The sequence below is a fragment of the Uloborus diversus genome, chromosome 1, assembly GCF_026930045.1.
Source record: "Uloborus diversus isolate 005 chromosome 1, Udiv.v.3.1, whole genome shotgun sequence".
NCBI lineage: Eukaryota > Metazoa > Arthropoda > Arachnida > Araneae > Uloboridae > Uloborus > Uloborus diversus.
This window is the reverse complement of record NC_072731.1, coordinates 70,859,241-70,879,531: the sequence shown is the minus strand read 5'-3', so window position 1 is coordinate 70,879,531 and position 20,291 is coordinate 70,859,241. Positions and strand designations below refer to the sequence as shown.

The 20,291-nt window shown below is 31.8% G+C and overlaps 1 protein-coding gene across 1 annotated transcript in view; it reads right to left on the bottom strand.

Annotated features, from left to right (window-relative positions):
• The window catches only part of LOC129230364 (protein fuzzy homolog), a 41,540-nt gene extending 21,462 nt beyond the window's left edge, over positions 1-20,078 (bottom strand). The window contains exons 1-4 of the mRNA XM_054864765.1: positions 19,844-20,078; positions 19,557-19,681; positions 15,067-15,220; positions 9,689-9,805 (exon numbers count right to left, since the gene is read on the bottom strand). Of these exons, the coding sequence (XP_054720740.1) occupies positions 9,689-9,805; positions 15,067-15,220; positions 19,557-19,681; positions 19,844-19,921 (474 nt within the window). The 5' untranslated portion in view covers positions 19,922-20,078. The remainder of the gene's footprint in view (positions 1-9,688; positions 9,806-15,066; positions 15,221-19,556; positions 19,682-19,843) is intronic.
• Between the last annotated feature and the right edge of the window lie 213 nt (positions 20,079-20,291).

Here is a 20,291-nt window from a genome sequence, read left to right as displayed (position 1 = left end):
ACTCATTTGCTACTGTTGAAAACCCGCAACTGATACCGCGATTTTTCTCTTTGAGTGGGCCTGGAAGAAGTGCCATCGCGCCGTTCGACCCCCTGAGCGTTGTGCGAACTAATGCATCTACTAATCAGAATGAATTCGCCCTAAATTTCCCCTTTTACTGATCATTGAGGGAAGAAACATTATTATTTATTTCCACTTTTGCTGATTTATATCATTGAGGTTGTAAAAACAAAATAACCTTTTTGGTCTGCTACAGGAGTTGTTTTAGGGGAGTATTCTTCTTTTTTTTTAATTTAAAGAAATGGTTTAAACGAAGAAATAAATTTAAAAGTTTCTCTAGCAGCTCTAGTTTTCAGATAATTTCAGCTGCTTTACCCAAATTATGCAGTTTTAACTCCATTTTATGCATTTCTAAATCAAAGTGTAGGCTTCTGAAACAAGGACTGCCTCCAGCATGTTTGCTCTGCTATAATCAGTTGGCAGTCTAGTTACATTCAGAAAAACTCACTACATGGAGTAAATATCTAGTAAGTTTAGTAACAAGGCTTCACCGAATTGCGGTCAACTTGTAAGTTCTTGCAATGCATATATTCGCTTTGCGTGATGTGTGACGAATTGGATCTTTGTATGTAATATTTTCAGGGTCCGACTAATGTAGACAATAAACAAAATTTTTTGGGGGTCCTCTACAGTCAAACCTTATAAACAAAAGCATTAATAAAGAATCAGGGGTGGTAGTTTCAGGGGTGTTCAGGTGTTAAATCACTTATTCAAAGCAACCCACACTTGTACACATGAAAAACTAGATAAATTCAGGAGAGTACCTTAATTTTCTTACATAGAAACTGCAGCAATTTTAGTATTTTTGGGGCTCTTAAAAATTGGGGACCCATGGCCAACAGCCTAATTGGTCTGGTTGGTAATTGAGCTCTGATTCTTTTGTATAATACACTTTGAATAAAAATTCCATTATTTGTTTTTCATTTGATCTATGGATGTAACTTAAACCCATGTCACAAATATTTCAATTTATTTATCATTGCATCTGAGCATATTTCTAGTGAAATGTAGTGTTGTAATTAATTTGTTACCCTGACAACAATAAGAAATGTAGTGATATGGAAGCAAACTAATGAACTAATCATGTAAATATTCTTATTTTATGTAATAAAGTGTTTCAGTGTATTATGAATTTTATTGACTCAAATTTTTAATGCAATCTTTATTTTTGATGCAAACAATACAATTGGGAAAATGAGAATACATACCAAACTGATTGAAGTCAAGGTAAATTTAATATAAAAGGAAATAACTAATGAAATTGCCTATTGATCATTAGAATATTAGCTCTATATAGGCTGTAGTACACATTACGAAGCATAAAAAACATTGTTTTACGAAAAACATTGAATCATTTCACCAGAAATGAATTGAATTTGTGGGATCAAAGCTATTTTTTAAATTAGACATCTTTCATTACTTTTCATCATTGAAAGACTATCACTCATTATCATGTTACCGACCTTTGTAAAAAATTATTATTATTATTATTATTTTATTTTTTTGCACAATCTAAAACATTTTCACTTTTATTAGATTCTGTTGAATTTGTCAAAGTGAAGTTTCAGTACGAGTTCTCTCGAGTACATTTCGGGACGAAAATAGTTTTAAACATGAGTTTTTAATTGTTTCCATCCAGGTATAACTATTTTGAATAGTTTCGTACGGCGAAATGGATCAAGCTTATTCTCTTCCTACTTAATCATGGAAAATTATCGAACTTTATCGAATATCGGAGCAACTTGCACGCTTAATAAGGGGACCCACTAATGATTTTTGGAAAACTGCTGAATGATCCTAGTCGATGTTACTTTTTAGGAAACTCTGTAAAGATACATTTACCGGGCTTTCCCCCTTCCCCATCTCTCTTATTAGTTCTGTCTTCTCTTCCTTTCCTCCGAAAACACCAATCACTACCCATCACCCCCAGAGGCACGGAAGAAAAAGCTATGTCCGTAAGGTTAGTTCCCCCTCCCGCCCCCCCCCCCCCCCGGAGATTATCAGTGAAATTGTTAATGAGGTCTAAGGATATCAATGGTGCAATACTGTACTGCCGTGTGCAGGGGAAAAGCAGTAACTGCAAATTTTTCATTTTTGATTTTTTTGCATTTTTGTCATCTATTGTGCGTTATCTTTACTGTACAAGCTCGCTTATTTGGTTTCCGCTGAAAATAACGCGCGAAAAAGACGTCTAATTCCAACACTTTCCTATTGTTAGCATTAAATCCAAAACGCGTTTCAAATATCTTGAAAAATCATTTCTGCAGTTACTGCTGTTTACCTGCACAGGGCAGTATGATAAGGTTTAAGGCGAGCTGAACGATGGTTTTTCTTGATCGTAGGAGGTCTGTGATGAATTTCCCTACTGAATGGAAAACTGGTAGTCGGCCCCGCTTAAACGAATACCGTGAGTTCCAAGAAATATTATTCGAATCAGCGGGGAAATTTTATTTATTTTTCCTGATTGACAACGTTTGTCTTAAAACGTTATAATAAATCAATATCTAAGTAATAGAAGAAACAAGTTTTTTATTAAAAAGCGTTTTAAATAAGCTAAGTAAATAAAAGTACGTATGAAAATCATATGTCACTTACAACTATGGGTAGTGAATCTTTGTTCCGACACCTTTTTTCAGTTAATATTTTTTGGAGACAGTCCATAATAGTGAATTCTTTGCTCAAGGTATTTTGGGAGCACCTTTCAAACTTCAATTACCGTGTTTTACGCAATTAATATCTATCAATTTCTTATCTTCTGCAATGTTTATATTTCGTTGCGTTTTTTAATTTAATTATCAACTGTCTGTTGGTAATGGCAACGATAAAAGAAAATAAATAGAATAGTGGATATGCTTTGATGGATTATGAATGTTTTTTCCCCCGCCGGTTGTTTGCCGAAAAATACAATTTTTAATTTTTGCTTCAGTAATTGCTCTTAATTAATTTTTTATGTATTCAAAAATTTTCTCAGCTAAAACATATGCGAAAGCTGATCACTATTATTCGATTAACCGGGGAAATTGTTCGATTAAGCGGGATCCCTAACATTGCGAAATGTCTAACATTGGGAAATATTCGGTTCCTGGAGATTTTATTCGTATAAGCGGGGTTTTCGTTTATCCGTTACGAGATAAGGCGGGGCTGACAACATTGTGTTTCCATTACGATCCAAGTGCGCAGAACAAAAATTGACTTATTTTGTAAACAAACAAATAACAGAATTTTTTAAAAAATACCAAGAACTTTTCATAATGAACTCAAAAAGTACAAAATAATTTTTCTGGGTCACAAAGGACAATTTAAGAATTCCTGTAGTTTTTGAAAATGACACCACAAACGAAGAAAAGTGCGGCTCATGTCATGAAGAGGATTTATTATTATCTAGCTTTCAATCATAACTTTGAGTGTTGAAACATGCATATTTTTGTTATTGGGAAAGTTTGGTTTGAAATGACTAGAACCGCACTTTTCTTCATTTGTGGTGTCATTTTCGTAGAATTTTCGAAAAATACAAGAATTCTGATCTAGAAAAGCTATTTTGTCCTTTTGAGTGCATTATGAAAAGTGCTTGGTATTTTTAAAAATATTCTGTTCTTTTATTCTTTTTAGTGTAAATGTATTTCAGAAATAGAATAATTTTACCCTCACGTTTTTCATATAAATGCTCCCCACTAAAAGGGAGAAAACCTATGTACGTGTCTAAAACTTTAAGCAGTAGGCACTAAAATTTAATCCTTGTTCCTCTGTAGGATTTATGTTTGCTAATTTCATGATTGCTTCAGAGGAGCCTTGATTCAAAATTTTCATTATGATTGCTTTTAACATTAGTGTTGAAAGGCAACAAAATTTGTAACAATGGGTTTTATATTTAAACATTTAATGAGGAAATTACATGAAACTTGCGGTTTTCCATCTTAACTTAAATAATTATTTTATTTTAGAATTTTATTTTTTCAGCGCTAAGTTGTACCTTAAGATTAAGCAAATCATTTAGTGAAATCCCGAAGTCTCTAAGTAGTCTAATAGCAGAGATATAAGAGAAACCAGGCCTCAGATTTCTCCGAGACAATCAGGCCAAGTATAATAAAAGTGCTTAAATAACAGAATTAAAAAAAAAAAAATACTAAGCACTTTTCATAACGCACTCAAAAGGACAAAATAATCTTTCTGGGTCAGAAAGGACAATTTAAGCATTCCTGTAGTTTTCGAAAATTCCAAGAAAATGACACCACAAACGAAGAAAAGTGTGGCTCAAATCATGAAGAGAATTTCTTATCATTATATAGCTTTCAATCATAGCTTTGAGTGTTCAAACATGCATATTTTTCTTATTGGGGAAACGCTTTTTGTGTTCTCAAGAAGCATTATGATATTGAATGCAAAATAAACCTAATATTTACTCTTTGTTAAGCTTTAGTAGTTCAAAAAAAAAAAAAACTCTTAAAAGTGTTACATGACGTTGTGTATTTATCTCTGTACTTTTTTGAAAAACCTTCTTCATATAAAAACGCTGTCCGAAAAGGTGATTTTCAGGAAAAAGTTATAAAGGTCACTATATATGTGTCGTGGAAAAGGTCTGCGGACTGATTTCTAGTTGATAAGGATACAATGCGAACATTTATCGCTTGAAATCTGAAGACTTTTATTGTCTTAAAGTTAAAATTGCGGAATAAAACGCAAATGCGTATATTCACAAGGAACGATAAAATTAAAAATTTTAAAAACCTCCGATTGAGTCGCAACTGCAGAATCAAGAGGGGAAATTGAAAATCCTTTTAAAAGTCTTATATTATTTAAAATCAAAGTCAAGTATTTTTTTTTTTTTGCTATTAAATTGAAACTGGCAACAGATAAAAACTTTAAATCACTGCTTTTAATTCCCTTGTTGGTCAACAATGAATGGGGTCGTTTCCAAAATTTTAAAAGTATTTTTTTCTGAAAGAGCATGCTTAAAAACACAGGATCTGACAATTTTTTAAATAATTTGTTTAAGTTTAATATTAAAAAAAAAATGCTAAAATCTGTGCGCTTCCATTGTTTACATTTCTTATGACATCACAAATGATGAAATGCCATTCTGTGTTGCCATTCACAGAGCAAAATATTTAATTCGCATCTTTACTCACGTGTATTGGCAACGATATGGTTAATAGCAAGCGTAGAGCTCAATTTTAATTGGCTTCTTGATTACCATAACGTGGAAACGCGGTACAAAGATGCGTCAAAGAGCATCATTTGTGACGTCACCAAGACCACGCTTTGTTTGAAAAATCGGACATATTAAAAAATTAATTAAAAAATAACTGTTGGAAAAATGAAAGAATTTTTTGGGTTATGTCATTTATTTATTTATTTATTTATTTTTGCTTATTCAATCAATTTTAGTGACTAAAAGTATTACTTTTGACTGAAGGAAACAACCCCATTCGGTTTTCAATCGCGTGAATAAATGCTTAGCGGTTATTAAAATCTGCATTAAAAAAGTCATAATTCGAATTTTATGAAAGATAGAAGCTCCAAACACATTTTATCAGAAGGCGGAAAAAATTTCTCTTTATTTTGGTATTAAATTTTAAAATTTTTAACTATGTTCTCACTGCAAAAATCGCGAAAAACATTTCAGAGGTTTTTAACTAATATCTTCGTTAATTAATGTCATTCAAAAACACAACCTAGCTAAAAACACTCCCGATCAACTCCCCTTTCGATTTTTAAAAAAAAAATTTTTTTTAATAAAGCTGTCCGTCCATTTTGGCCCTAGAGTGCGACAGACAGATACACACACATAACGGGAGCTCAGATTTTAAGAAAATGCATATATCTTGAATAATTGCAAATTGCTTATCTCTACTATATCAGTGATATAATTGATTCACGTGCTTTAAGAAGAACTGCGGAACTTAGAATTGGATATGGAGAATGTCCATCCGTCTCAATTTTTCAGGCTGGCCAAATTGATTGAGAAGGTAATTCAATAAATGATGAATTACTTTTTTTCGAAGATCTTCTAACAATTGTTTTACAACAACATGAGGGGTATTTAGCACGTTTGGGAACAAATAACAGACGTGTTTAGCGTTTATCAAAAGTCTAGAACGTTTTGACTGCAAAAATCCACAGTGAAAAACACACGAACACAATGAAAAAGTATGTTTTGGTTTTTCCAGTAACTGAAATAAAATATTTAGATTTCGGATGTTTAGTTCTGATGTAAATTAGTATGCTAATTAATTAATATGTTGAAGTTTGCTGATCGTTTATTTAGTACTTTTGATATAAAGTTATCTTACCAACCCACTAGTACTCTCATTTTAGAATTAAGAGAGGGAGGGGGATATGTAAGAGGTAAAAATGTCGCGTAAAAATGAATAAGTGAAAGGGGGGGGGGGGTTCACAAGCGGTTTCTTTATAATATCTGATACCAGGGTCCACCGACTGATGACAGGCTCTGGTGTTAAGCAAATTGTGATTTAAAAAAAGGACAAAAAGAAAAAAAAATTCGAAGTGAAAAACAACGCATGTTTTTTTTTCCGGCAAAATTAATTTATTTTAAGGATTCAAAATTTTTACTCGTTTCATACTTTTGCGCCATTCTAATTTCGCCCCAATTCTTTTAAATCACGTATCGCTAACGTAATAACTTACGCTTGACGATTCTACAATGACTTTTTTACTACTCTTTAGCAATGAACCATCGTACAAATGAGGCTTAATTACCTCCCTTTCAGCGCTTCCGCAGAGGGGAGAGAAGAGAGAAAACATCTTCACCTCCGGATTCGCATTGCAAATGCAGCGACATCAGCATTGGCGATTTAGTGCCTTTTCGATCATTCAAGCACGCTTTTTCCCAAACTTGTCTCGCCAACCTGTTCCTTAATGTCGGCTTCTTGGTCGAACCACTTTTTCGTCAGGGGTCGAAAGGAAGGTTACATATGTTTCTACCGGAGTGGAACATCTTTGCGTGTGAACTATCTTTGGCTATACATATTAAGCTTATTAGAAGTCTAGTATTATAATCTAAATCTGAAAGTCCCCTTACTAGTCTAGTTACCCTTCTTTGAACACTTTCCAATACACAAATATCTTTCCTCAGATAAAGCGACCAAAACTGCACAGCATACACCAAAAATGGGGCCTTACTAAACTCCTATATAAATTCAGAACCTTCTTAGATTTGTTTGAAATAGATTTGTTGATAAACGCAAGCATTCTGTTGGCTTTGTTACTTGCAATGTTGACTAAACTTGAAGTCCTGATTTATTAAGATACCCAGATCCATAACATTTTCTGCCTGACTAATGATTAAACACTGTAAACAATAATTCATACGCTTATTTCCATGACCTAAGTGTAGTACTTGACATTTCCCTACATTAACTGCCATACCCCACTTATCCGCCCACTTAGTATTACAATTTAAATCCTCTTGAAGTTATTTTACTTATTCTTCATTTTCTACAATCCCCATAATTTTTACATCATCAGCAAAACAATTCATGTTCACAGAAATATTCTCATTGATGTCATTCATAAAAATAAGAAATAAGAGAGACCCTAAAACTGAACCCTGAGGAACCGCGCTTAAAACATCATTTCATTTAGAATGATTTTCCCTCACAACTACTCTTTGTTTCCTTCCAGTCAACCAATTTCTAACCCAAAGTAAAGTTTTTCCTCCTATTCCTATATCAGCTAATTTGCTGAGAAGAGCAACATGCGGTATCTTATCAAAAGCTTTTTGAAAATCAATATAAACAACATCCACTTAATGAAAATCTTTCTTTTCAATTCTGCACAGCAGTGTAGCACTGCATGCCAAGAGCATAATATTATTAATTAGGTATATTTTTCTCTTTATTGAAATATATTAGTACATAAAAAACAAAATAAAATAGTTTCAAACATCATAATATAAATATACTATTTAAGACTTAACTTCCGATAACCTCTTTCAAGAAATATAGTCAACTTGAATCTAAAGGGACTGACGAAAAACTTTGACTTATCGGAAGGTCCACTTACTGCTAGTTTTGGTTTTCGACATTTTTATATTAAAAACCATTGAATATTTTAATTACATAACAGACAAAATTACAGAATTAAAAAGTTTTTAAGCACAATATGCACAGTTTAATCAAAAATATTGAGGGAAAAAAATCAAAAGCATGGTTTGGATTTCAATACTGCTGGAACCACTTGATACAACTAATTCTACTTCAGGTAAGGTTCACATTTTCATTCATTTCGAATTTGGATTTATGGATTCTACCGCTTTAGAAGTTTCTCTTTTTCTTTTAATATCATTGACAGAGTACTTGCTTTAATAATAAAGAAAACACACTCTGTCTCTCAGGAACTTTGCAGCAAATGATTGAACTAAAGAATGAAGGGGAGTGCATCTTAACTTAGGTCAGCCTTTGAATAAAGGTACAGTCAGTTGACTTGACAACTTGACAGCTAAAAGCAAATTTGTAGTCCATCAACATGTCAAAATGTAAACAGTACAGTACAACAAAAGAAAACAAGCTAATTCATTTCCGCAAGTGTAATTCCTTCATGGAACATTGACTCAACAGATGCTCTTCTTGCTTTAGAAGTCTATTGTGCAGGAATTGCACGTGAAGGTGAATTAATTCTTCTCTTATAGCCACTAGTTTCTTTTTTTTCTTTTTTTCGTTCTTTCAAAATAAACTTCGATTCATCTTTGAAAAAACGTTGAGTTAAAGGAAGTTAACTTTGGGACATTGAGAATTATTAGCATGGAATTAAAGACAAAGGGGTCGGGACTTCATGAAAACTTCGAGTTATCGCGAACAGACTACATAGAGGGTGAATTTGACCTAATCTGCCACACAAAAGGGGGTGTTAGAAGAACCCAAGTGGCGCATAGAAACACTCATTATTGTGTAAAATTTGTAACTGTAACCGAGTTACAGCAGAAAGAAGAAAAATGAGCCAAAAAACAAATTTCTGAGATTAAGACTATTTTTTGGAATGCCTGAGAATTTTATACACAAAATGAGAACATATTTCAAAATAGCGGACAAAATCTTATAAAATGACACTTTTTTCATCCAGATAGTTACATTTTTCAGTGAGCTTTGAACACTTTTTGTGCTTTGAAATAGTCAAAGCACTCAAAGTTGAATTGCCGCTAAAATCTAAACGGCATTTTCAAAAACAATAGTTTTAGTAGATTTGACCAGCTCAAAGGATTGTTTTAGAAAATGCCGTTTACAGTTTTTGGCACCAATTCAATTTGAATACTTTGAATATTCCAAAGTTTGTAGCTTGCTGAAAAATGTAACTATCTCGGTGAAAAAAGTTCATTTCATAGGATTTTGTCTGTTCTTTTCAAATATGTTCTTTTTTTCATGTGTAGTATTCCCAGGAATTTCAGAAATCCCTCTTATTCTCAGAAATTCTTTTTTTTTTTTTGGCTCATTTTTCTTCTATCTACCCTAACTCGTTTACAGTTACGAATTGGACAGGATAAGGGCTTTTATGCTCCACTTGGGCTTTTCTAAAATCACTTTCCATTTTGCAGATTAGGTCAAACTAACTCTGTATACTTTTAAATTTCATAGTATTTTTAGTCTAGCTTGAAATTAAGGTAATAATTGCTAACCTGGAGTGCTTGTGTATCTGGAGCTAGAAAACAGTCAGTTTTGCAAGTTAAATCAGCAAAGGTAAAATTTTCTTCATCTGATTGGCAAAGTATATGATCTATCAAAGGGTAACATGCCTCAACATGTCAAAAGAAAATAGTAAAATATATTATTAACAAGAAATAAGAAATGTATCATTTTCACATTATTATAAGACTGCTTCATTTTAGAGACTAGAGGCTTATAAAACCTTACATTTTGCATTGAAATAATCAAAAAGATATTAAATAGCCAAATGAATAGCTAAGTAAAACATTTTGTTAATAATGCTTATAGGACAAATTTTAAGTTCATAATAAAAGAGCCTCATGATATATTTTATATTTACAGCCAGAATCTATAAATGTAGCAGGTGTTTAAAAAAACTGAGGCTGGTTTTTAGTCGACATCAATAGTGTAAATACTTCCTGGGAGTGCAGTTTCTGATTCAACTAGCCTTCTTCAAAACAAACAAACACACATACATACATACACACTAAATGAATAGATAAATTAAAAAAAAAAAAAAAAACTTTGTTTACTACTTGTATTCAGCATTGAAAGAAAATTCAGCATAGCTTTTTAATCAGGGCTCGGAGTGGTGATTTCAAAAATTTTAGGACACAATTTTGATAAAATTTTAGGACATTTTTAGGACAACACAAATCAAGTTTCTTTTTAACTTAAATGTAATTTATAAGCTTGACTTTTATAGTGGATGATAAAAAGTTTCAAATTCAATCTTGAAACCTACAATAAAATGCATTTAATTTTTAATTCTTAAATTCAGTGACACATTATAAAGTAGAAGTATATATCACATACCAGTAGGATCAGGGGAGTGTACAGACATTTTGAGGCCAGTCACAAATGACTTTTCCAGGCCCCCTCAATATTGTTTACCCCCATATTTAACACCTAGTTAAAAAAAAATATTGGGCCCCCTTCAAGCTCAGGCCCAGGTCAACTGGTGTCCCCCCACCCCCCACCCCATGATTGCTTCTGAGTAGAAAAAATGTTTGTCCAGTTATTTCTTTACTTGCCTTGTTGTATCATCAAAGAATCTTTCTACAAAGAATGATGAAAAACTAAATAAGAAGCGATTTAAAGTTAGTTATTGTAAGTCCAAAATTTAATATGTACTTAATTTTTATCAGATAATTTGATAACTTTTGCTATCTCAGGATCATCAAAAATATTCCTGTAAATAACAGATAAATATCATGTAAAGATGCAAATGAAAATTTTTTTTCCGACAACTAAAACTAAGAAAACCTCTGCTTTGGAAATTTTATCTCAGAGTGAATTTGGAACAAAAGCTTTGGATTGCTTCATCAAAATAAATTTGTTTTCAATAGATGATGAAAAAGAAAGGAATTAAAAATATCACTTGATTTTTCAAGCTACTTGCGGCCACGTATGTCCCAAGGCATCAGCATGAAACAATACCTGTGAAAATCCTTGATTATTAATATGGAAAGATAATGTACAAACAGAACAAAATGCTTTAAATTCATCCTTTTCTGCACGGCACCATGTGCTGATCTTGCATTTATTTTTGTCTGCTTTTTCCAATCACAAGGAAGAGAATTTCGTTTTCTGTAGCATTTTAAATAAACAAACAACTATTTACATTTTTAAAGCTAAAAGTTAGTGACAACATCTTCTATCTTTAAACGAGCAATTCTTGTGGGTATGTATATATTTTGTATCTCGGAAACGGCTCAAACGATTTGGATGAAATTTTGGAGTTAATTGTAGTTTAGCATTCTAAGTTCATTTACAGCAGCGTTTTTTCTATATCGATTTTTTTACAAAAACGAGTTTTTAAATATAAAGTCTAATTGAGTTCAGCCCTGAAAAAAATTGTGAATTGACACATAAGGCAGACGATTTGCAACCATAACAATGAAAATTTGTCCATTCTCGCTTTAAAATTTTTAACTTGCTTAGAGTTGCCAGGTTTGGCTGATATTAGCCACTTAGGCTAATTTTAATCGCACTTGGCTAAAAACGAATACAAAAGCATTATGTAATTTGATGTAAAGTTTTTTTTTTTTTTTTTTTTTAAAGCAAAACTATTGCTTGACCGTCTTATTTTATTTTATTTATTTATCTTCTTTTTAACATTACAAATAGTTTTATGTGTTTTTTAAATCACGCATTTAAATTTTATTTTGAAAAAACAAATGTCTTGAAACTGTTTATATTTTGTTAAGACTGTTGTTATAATTTGTTGGTGTGGTTTGTGGATCATCAGTTTTTATGGATAGCATGCTGTATGTAGCATTTTCTGGCGTAAAGTGACCAACTACACTAAAAGTACTTACTTATTCCAAGTGAAAATCTCGATTGGGATAAAATTGTGAATCGCAACATAGTATGGAAAGAAGAATTGGGTTAAAACCAATTTCACCAAAGTAAAATTGGCTCAAAGTTTAAAATCCTTTAATTTATGACAGGAAAATTGTATAGTGGAAACAAAAATGTAACAGATAGTTTAAAGCAAAATGTTGATTTAATTGCATTCAGAATCTTTGTTTTTTTTAGTGTTATAAGATGGTCGCGGCACATTTTTAATTCTAGCAATTTTTTCATATTTATTATTGCAATGTTTGGTCTTAGTTTTGGCAACACCGTGCGTTAAATATGTATACGAAAACCAGCTCGGAGCTTCCCTATGTGGATGACTGTGGGGGAGAGGAGGCCTATATTCAGTAGTAGACTTCTTATAGCTGAAATGATTATAATGCTGATGAAATGATTACATGTATATCTCTCGTTTCTCGAAGCATATCCAACGACTGGTGAGAACCTTAATATATTGTTAACGTGATGCTTTTCAAGCATATTTGAAAAAGTATCAAACCTTAGAAAAACACGAGTTGACAAAAAAAAAAAAAAAAAAAAAAAAAAAACCTTTTAAAGCCCAGCAAGGCTCGGTTGTCCAGGTACTTTAACAATTATGTGTGCAAGAAATAATACAACTTCACTGAACAGAAACACAAAGCAAACTGACTCTTCGCACTGTACCGACAAACTAATACTCAAACTACACACAAGCACTAAAAAATAAATATTACTTTCCACCTGGGGACAAAGCATTTAAATTTTGCTCCAAATAAAGTTTTTGAACCAAGTGCTTTATTTGGGTATACTCAACACATAGTATATATTTTATTTCAATTTTATCTATGATACTTTTCCCCTCCTCCCCCCTCTCTCCAGGTAACTGCAATTTGAGAGAAGGCAGGAATACTCCCCCCCTCCCGGTTCACATATTTTTCATTTTGTTTCAAAGGCAGGGCCTGATTTAGAAATTTTAGGACTGCAAGCAGTAAGCACGACAAACCTGTGGGGGCGCCCTTGATTTGCAGAACCGAAGAACGGAAAAGATATGCTCTTTTGTACATATTTTTTTAACTGCAGAGGTTCCCATCTCTCAAGAAAAATAGCGTAAATCCAAAAAAAAAAACTGATAGCAATAACAATTTTATTTCTAAACTTAAACTAGAAAAAAAAAATATTTAAAGAAATTTCATAGCACAAAACAAATGAAAACATTCATTATGAAAAAAAAATATATTTTGTAATTTTCGGGGGACCCCCAAGCTAGGGGCCCTAAAGCCGGCGCTTCTCGGGCTTACACTTAAATTAGAAAATTAGGAACACCAGATGATGTTCCTTTCTTCTAACTTTTGTTGTGCAAAATTTGTTACACAGCTGTTTTTATTTTCTTTATTACTTTATCTTTATATATTTTTTGCAAGAGAGGAATGATTACAAGAGCTACAAAGAATATATAAAACAAACAGCTTTATACTGAGCATTTGTTTTGGCTAACTGCATTCCTCTCCCCTTCTCCAGAAAAAAAGCAGCAGCAGCACAGGCGTTTTTCTCTCTTTTTTTTTCAGAAAATTTCTTTGGATCTACAAAGTTTATTGTATCCTAAAATATAGGCAGATCATCATGAAAAATTTCATTTTTAGGTTCAATTTTATTTTTTGCGCAAACAGGGAATAAATAATGAAAATTTTAGGAATTTAAAGACAAAACTCAAAATTTTAGGAATTTAAGGAAAATATTAGAAATTTTAGGATTTTTAGGACAACTCCTACCCTTGCTTTTAATGGTTTTTCTTTTCGGTTCAAATGTTTTAATTTGTTCTTTATCCAAATTAGTTTTTATTTATAGGATCAGATGTGGGGAAATAAAAAACAAGGGATAAAATGAAATCTACAAAAACTGGCAGTAGTTGACAAAATTATGGTTGCATTGGCATGTGGATTTTTTTTTTTTTTTTTTTTTTTTTTTTGTAGATTATTCACATCTTGAACAATATTTGAAACAACTTTTTTTTTTCTTTTTGTCAACATTCTTTTTGTATGAAATGCTCTCAATCAACACAGCAGTAAGAGGACAGCTCTGTAACCTCATATTTTAAAAAATCTCAAAAAGCGTTAGCTAATGTACTTTCACTTTTACAAGACTTGATTTTTATGATATTCCAGCTTGAGTGGAAGACCATGCAACAAAAATAAAAGAATTTTGCCAGCTGTTCAAAACAATTAGGAAATTTTGAGTATATTTTCTTTTTCAGCAAAGGTATTGTTTTACTACTTAAATTGAGATTGGTTACCTTATTAAAATGTGTGAAGGTATTTAATATAAATTGTAAAGTATGTAGTTTTAAAAAGTATTTATAATATTAACAGTACTATTATAACTTTTTTAAATAAAAGTTGACCAACCTTTTTCTTTTTTTCCAAAGAAAAAGCTGGCTTTTTTTGCAGCCCTGAGTATAATGGAAGAAGAATCGTTAAAACTTTTGTCTGTCAAACTCATTTATTTTCAATATCTCATAAAATATCAACTGGTAGAGAAATACTGTTCTAAAATATTGTTGGTGCAAGTTAAATCAAAAGTAACATGGTCCAAATTATATACAAGCTAATATATATAGCGGACATTAAAAATTTCTTATGTTCAATTTAAATGATAAAATTATAGATACATGTGTTCAATAATATATGAATCATCTCTTTCCAATTTATCTTATATAGACTTTTAAAAAATATTGCATTTTACTCCATAAAACGATCTAATAACAAGCCTAAAAGAAACAATTTTTAAAAAGGTCTTTTTTTTTTATTTGAAAATAACCAAGTTAAAAATTTGAGTTACTCTCAGATAGTGTAAGGTTAGCTATCTCAAAAAAAATCTATATTTTTTGAGCAGTTTTTAAAGTGTAGCTTTGCAAAGCTGAAAATAGCTGAATTTTTATGCTCAATTTAATCTAGCTGACCTTACTTTATGAAAGAGATAGCATACGAAAAAAAAATTAAAAATTGCAACTTACAGTTAATGCTTTTTGTAACTTTACAGTTTCATTTTGCTTCAAAATTAAATCCATACCAACAACCATCAACATGGCAGCAAAAATATTGTCCATAATATTAAAAATGTGATAGTCATTCCCACCGTCATTCTTTGAGATCAGAATCAACACTAATCTAGAAGAATAAAATAACACAAATGTTAAAATTGTTCATCCAGATAGGAAAAATAAAATCAAAACACACACACATACAAAGATACACTTTAAACATACTAGTACAGTCACCACCACACCACAGCTGGGGCCGATGGTTTTGTCAAAATTTTTAGGTTGGATTCGCTTACATGTTTTGTGATGTTACTTTGAAATACCGTATATACTCGTATATAAGTCGAGAAATTTAATACAAAAAATGAGATTAAAAGTTAGGGGGTTGACTTATACGTGGGGCAAAACTTCTGAAAAATTTTCACAAGCAATTTTTGGGGAAGATACAGTCGAAAACACAAACATTTTCCCGATTTCGGACCAACTCTTTAAAGCAGATGCTATAGAAGTAAATACTTACACATTCTGCTATAATTTTACATGATCTGAATGTGAAATAAAGATTAAATAATTACAGTAAACGGCTGACTCCGTGAGAAGTGCAAGAATTGTCGTATTCGGGAATTTTCCTGATAGTCACAAACTAATGCTCATCTTATTAAAAATAATATAATGAGACTACAGCAGAGAATTTTGTTGACATTTATTCAAAATAAAAACAACAAGTAACAAAAAACCGTAATAGTGAAATTTAACCCTTTACAAAAATCGCGATAACAGAAGGAAACCCATTTTGTGCAAAAGAATAATAATCGGACGTTTTTTAACAAAAAAAAATGTGCATTACATTTCAATTTCCTCTTTTTTATAACGTTAACATTCAAAATTAGTGGTAAAACATTCCCGATTTTTTCAGAAAGTAGAGGCTCGACTTATGCTTGAGTATATATAGCAGATAACCAGGGATGCCCACTTCGGAGGGGGGGGGGGATAGGGGTTTTAAGGAGTATTTTTCTCATCTTTGGGGGACTCTTGTTTTTTTTGGGGGGTGGGGATGTGCAGCCTTGCTGTTGGGGGTGGGCATCCCTGAGATAACCATCATTTTTTCATATATATGAGCTAATGATGTATTACAATTAGCCATATAAAATATTTTACCACATGTTTATTCTTGATTGCTTGAAGTTTTTGCTAATGATAAAGTATAATTATGTGATAATATCAAACACAAAATTGGAAATAAATCTCTTAGTTCCAAATAAAATGTTGCAAAAAGAAAATACTTTTGAAAAGAGTACAAACTATCATATAGTTACATCAGACAATAATATGAATGTCATGCATTTGAAATGATTGATACTTGCATTGCAATATTTATTAAAGCCAAACACAAAAATCAATTTTTAATGGAATTTCCTCCCCCCCCCCAACTTTTTACCAGTCTTGCATAATATTGACAAACACGCGCGAACGTGTTCGCAGAAAATTTTTGGCTATGCAGAATTTTTTTTTCAAAATCCCAGTTTATTTCTATTAAAGCCTTTTAAAACACATGTGTAAAAAAAAATAATGGTTTTGGCAGTTTTCTTCAGTTGGTGAAAAATAAGCAAACTATATGTTATTGTAAAAAAAAAAAAAAATTATTTAAAGCTTTTTTTTTGTCTGTTTCATATCTGAATATAAATTTAATTTTTTATTCATGGGTGAGTTAGGCAAAATAATTATTTGCAGATAATTTTTCAGTTAGGATTTGTGTTCACAGAAACTTTTCATTTTATCTAAGTCTGCTTTTTACTAATATTAATATTATTGCCATCTTAAATCTACCCAAACTTGTGTACATGTTTAACACATCAAGTTTTTAGAAATTTGCAAACAGCTAATAAGTAGGAAAAGATAAAATATGAATCCAGAGCTCATCAGCCATGGAGGATTCATTAATTATGGTCAAAAGACCAAAATTTTAACTATGAACTAAAAGATAATGTTTAAGCTCCAGTACATGCAATATAGAGTAACAATGGGCAAAAGCACCACTTGCTAAACTAAAAACAATACACTAGAGCTCAAACCTAAAACTAAAAGCAAGGGGTTTCGCCTTGACTAATTAGGAAAACAAGTTCCAATAATTAGCCATCCACGGGACAGTACCTGCCTATAACTGTCCCGTGGATGGCTAATTATCGGAACTTGTTTTCCTAATTAGTCGAGGCGAAACCCCTTGCTTTTAGTTTTAGGTTTGAGCTCTAGTGTATTGTTTTTAGTTTAGCAAGTGGTGCTTTTGCCCATTGTTGCTCTATATTGCATGTACTGGAGCATGTACAGTTTCTTTTAATTCATAGTTATAATTTTGGTCTTTTGACCATAATTAATGAATCCTCCACGGCTGATGAGCTCTGGATTCATACTTTATCTTTTCCTACTTATTAGCTGTTTACATTTTTCCTTTTTATCATCATTAATTATTTATAATTTGTTTAATATTAGAAATTCTGTTTGCTTAATTTTATATTTACTTGGCTTTTTAGTTTTGCTGCGTTGCGCATTTATGGGCTCTTGGTGTGGTCTTTTCAATATTCTTCACTTTTATTAAATATATATATATATATATATATATATCTTACCTGGGGTCATATCTAGAACAAATATATCTAAATCCAGAAATTCATCCAAATTCATGACCCTCAAGTTTTTGTTGTCTGAACTACACTGATTTGCAGGACTCCAGAATTGCAATGGCGTCTTTATTGGAATTTGAAACTTTGGGACAATATCTACCCTCCATAGACATTTGATTTCTCTTGTCAGTACGAGGGGGAAGGGGGGTATTGTGAATGCATTTAGTTGACACATACGGCAATGAAAATCAAGAAAAGGGTAAAGAAAGTTTAATTTTAAAGGAAAAACCATTGCTTTTCCGGACTCAAACAGCAAGTTTGGAACCCCGTTGCAGCCGAACTAGGGTCTATGCAGTCAATCTGCTTTATCTGGGTTCATATTTAGTGCCAACTGACCTAAATCTAGAATTTTATCCTGATCTGTGACCCTCATAGTCGTGCCGTTTGGTAGTTAGCTGTAAATGAGTAGCATTTGTACCCTGAGGAAGTGAACCATATTCTTACAATCTTTTTTTTATCCTACATACGTCTGCAGAATTTTTGACATTAATTGTCGAGCAGCCCAATAAGATGAAGTAGAACAATAATGTTAATAAAATTTAGTGTCCTTAGAGTTGTCATTTAAAAACTTTAAAATAATGGAGCAGCTCCTGAGATGATCACTATCCATCTCACCCTGGCAACAAAGAGGACAACAGGGCAAATCCTTTACTCCAATTCTACGCAGTTGTTTTTGCAAATAGTCATATCCATTGATTACACAAAAACAAGCCACTCCAACAGAGAAAGGCAATGAATTGGGATTCTTAAAATCTGACATAATACAGATTCAAATATTTTCATACCAAAAATTTTAAGACTACAACCCTGATTATTTTTTATTGGAGGGGTAGAATCAATTGCAAAGTTGTAGATATCAGGGTTACAATTTAATAAAGTACAATCTTGTATTTATAAAGAAAACATTTTAGTATACTACTACTAATTTAAGTTGTCATTTATGTTTGTCTTTAATGTAACAATCTGGCCAACATGCTCCAAATTTTTGGGCAAATACTGACAGTATGATGAAGACTGAATCTGATCCTGACAATATAAATATCATTAAAACATTTATAACATTATAAAGACCTCAATTTTTATATTTAAATATATGAACTTATGCATGTTTAGAACTATTGCATTACACAAAGCTTATTTTTCAAACTGAAGGTTACATCGAAATAATACTTCATGCTGGATGTATTGTGAGTATGAAGTTGAATTATAGTGTCATAGCAACCTTGTAAAAAAAAACTAACTATAAGTTTTATACAAAAAAGTACATCTCTTGGCTTGGTGCCTTGCTTTATTTTCTACTAGGTGAAAGTAGAAAAATAACAATTGCTGCTCATCTTTTCCGAATTTTCCATTTTAATGAATTTTTTTTAATTTATTAATGATGCAATGCATTTATTTAGCTGATTTTTTTTAACATCTCTTATTAAGCATTTAAATTTGTTTGATTTAGTGGATTAGATTGGTTATTTGGAAGAGATTTTAAATGTTCTTTAATAGCATATATTTAATTTGTTGAATTATCTTCATTTTAACAGCTTATTTCAATTATCTGGAGGATTATTTTCCATTTTAAGGGAGCTTTCAGTCCAGTGTTATGGTTTATTTCACTAAAAAGTCCATTAGAAGTCAAAACAAATATATGCTAGCACCAAACAAGTAGTTCCTATGTAACTGTGACCCAACTTGGTTCCAATGAATAAAAAGGAAAAAATGCCAATATTAAGAAAATGCCAAGTGATGTACCAATAACGAAAATGAAACCATAAACGCTGTTTCCCATCTTACCGTTCACGATACACTCTCCAAACTATTTTTTCTTCAGGTGTCACACACTGTTTCAGTTCAGCACCACGTAGACGTGAAAACATATGCACACCGTTTAGAGATCCAACAGAAGCAAATGGTAGCTTCTAAATAGCAAAAGAACGTATGATGAAAATAAATGAAAGAAAAGAAAGCATAGTTATAAGTAGCATAATTACAACATACAGAATATTTTACTTAGAACTAAGCAACGTTTATCAAGTGTAAATATCATAAAGAGTAGCTAAGAATTAGAAAAATTTACTAACTGCTTTCATGTCTTCTCCAGTCTGACGGGTAAGTAAAGGAATACCACCGTCAGCGGTCATTACAGCTAAAAATGTCATTGCAGTATTCCAATGAAGACAAGGGAAACTACAAATTTCCAGATTTCATCCAATTAATGAAACAACATAACTTTCAGAACAAAGCTTATGAAGAAATAAACTGAGCAATTTTTAACGGTCAAATAACATAAACAGTAAACGATGCGAAACTACGGACGCTACCTTGGCAACCAAAAAGATTGAAGGTTGCCATTCCAGGTTCAACTTTCTAAAGCTGCAATAAAAATAGAACTATTGTTGTACAGCTTCTCCTCTCGAATCAATTGAAGTACTAATTACACTACTTCTAAAAATACCAACAAAATATTCGTAAGTGAATGGAGAGAAATGTATAGCCGATATTGGACTAAAAAAGAGTGACTAAAATCGT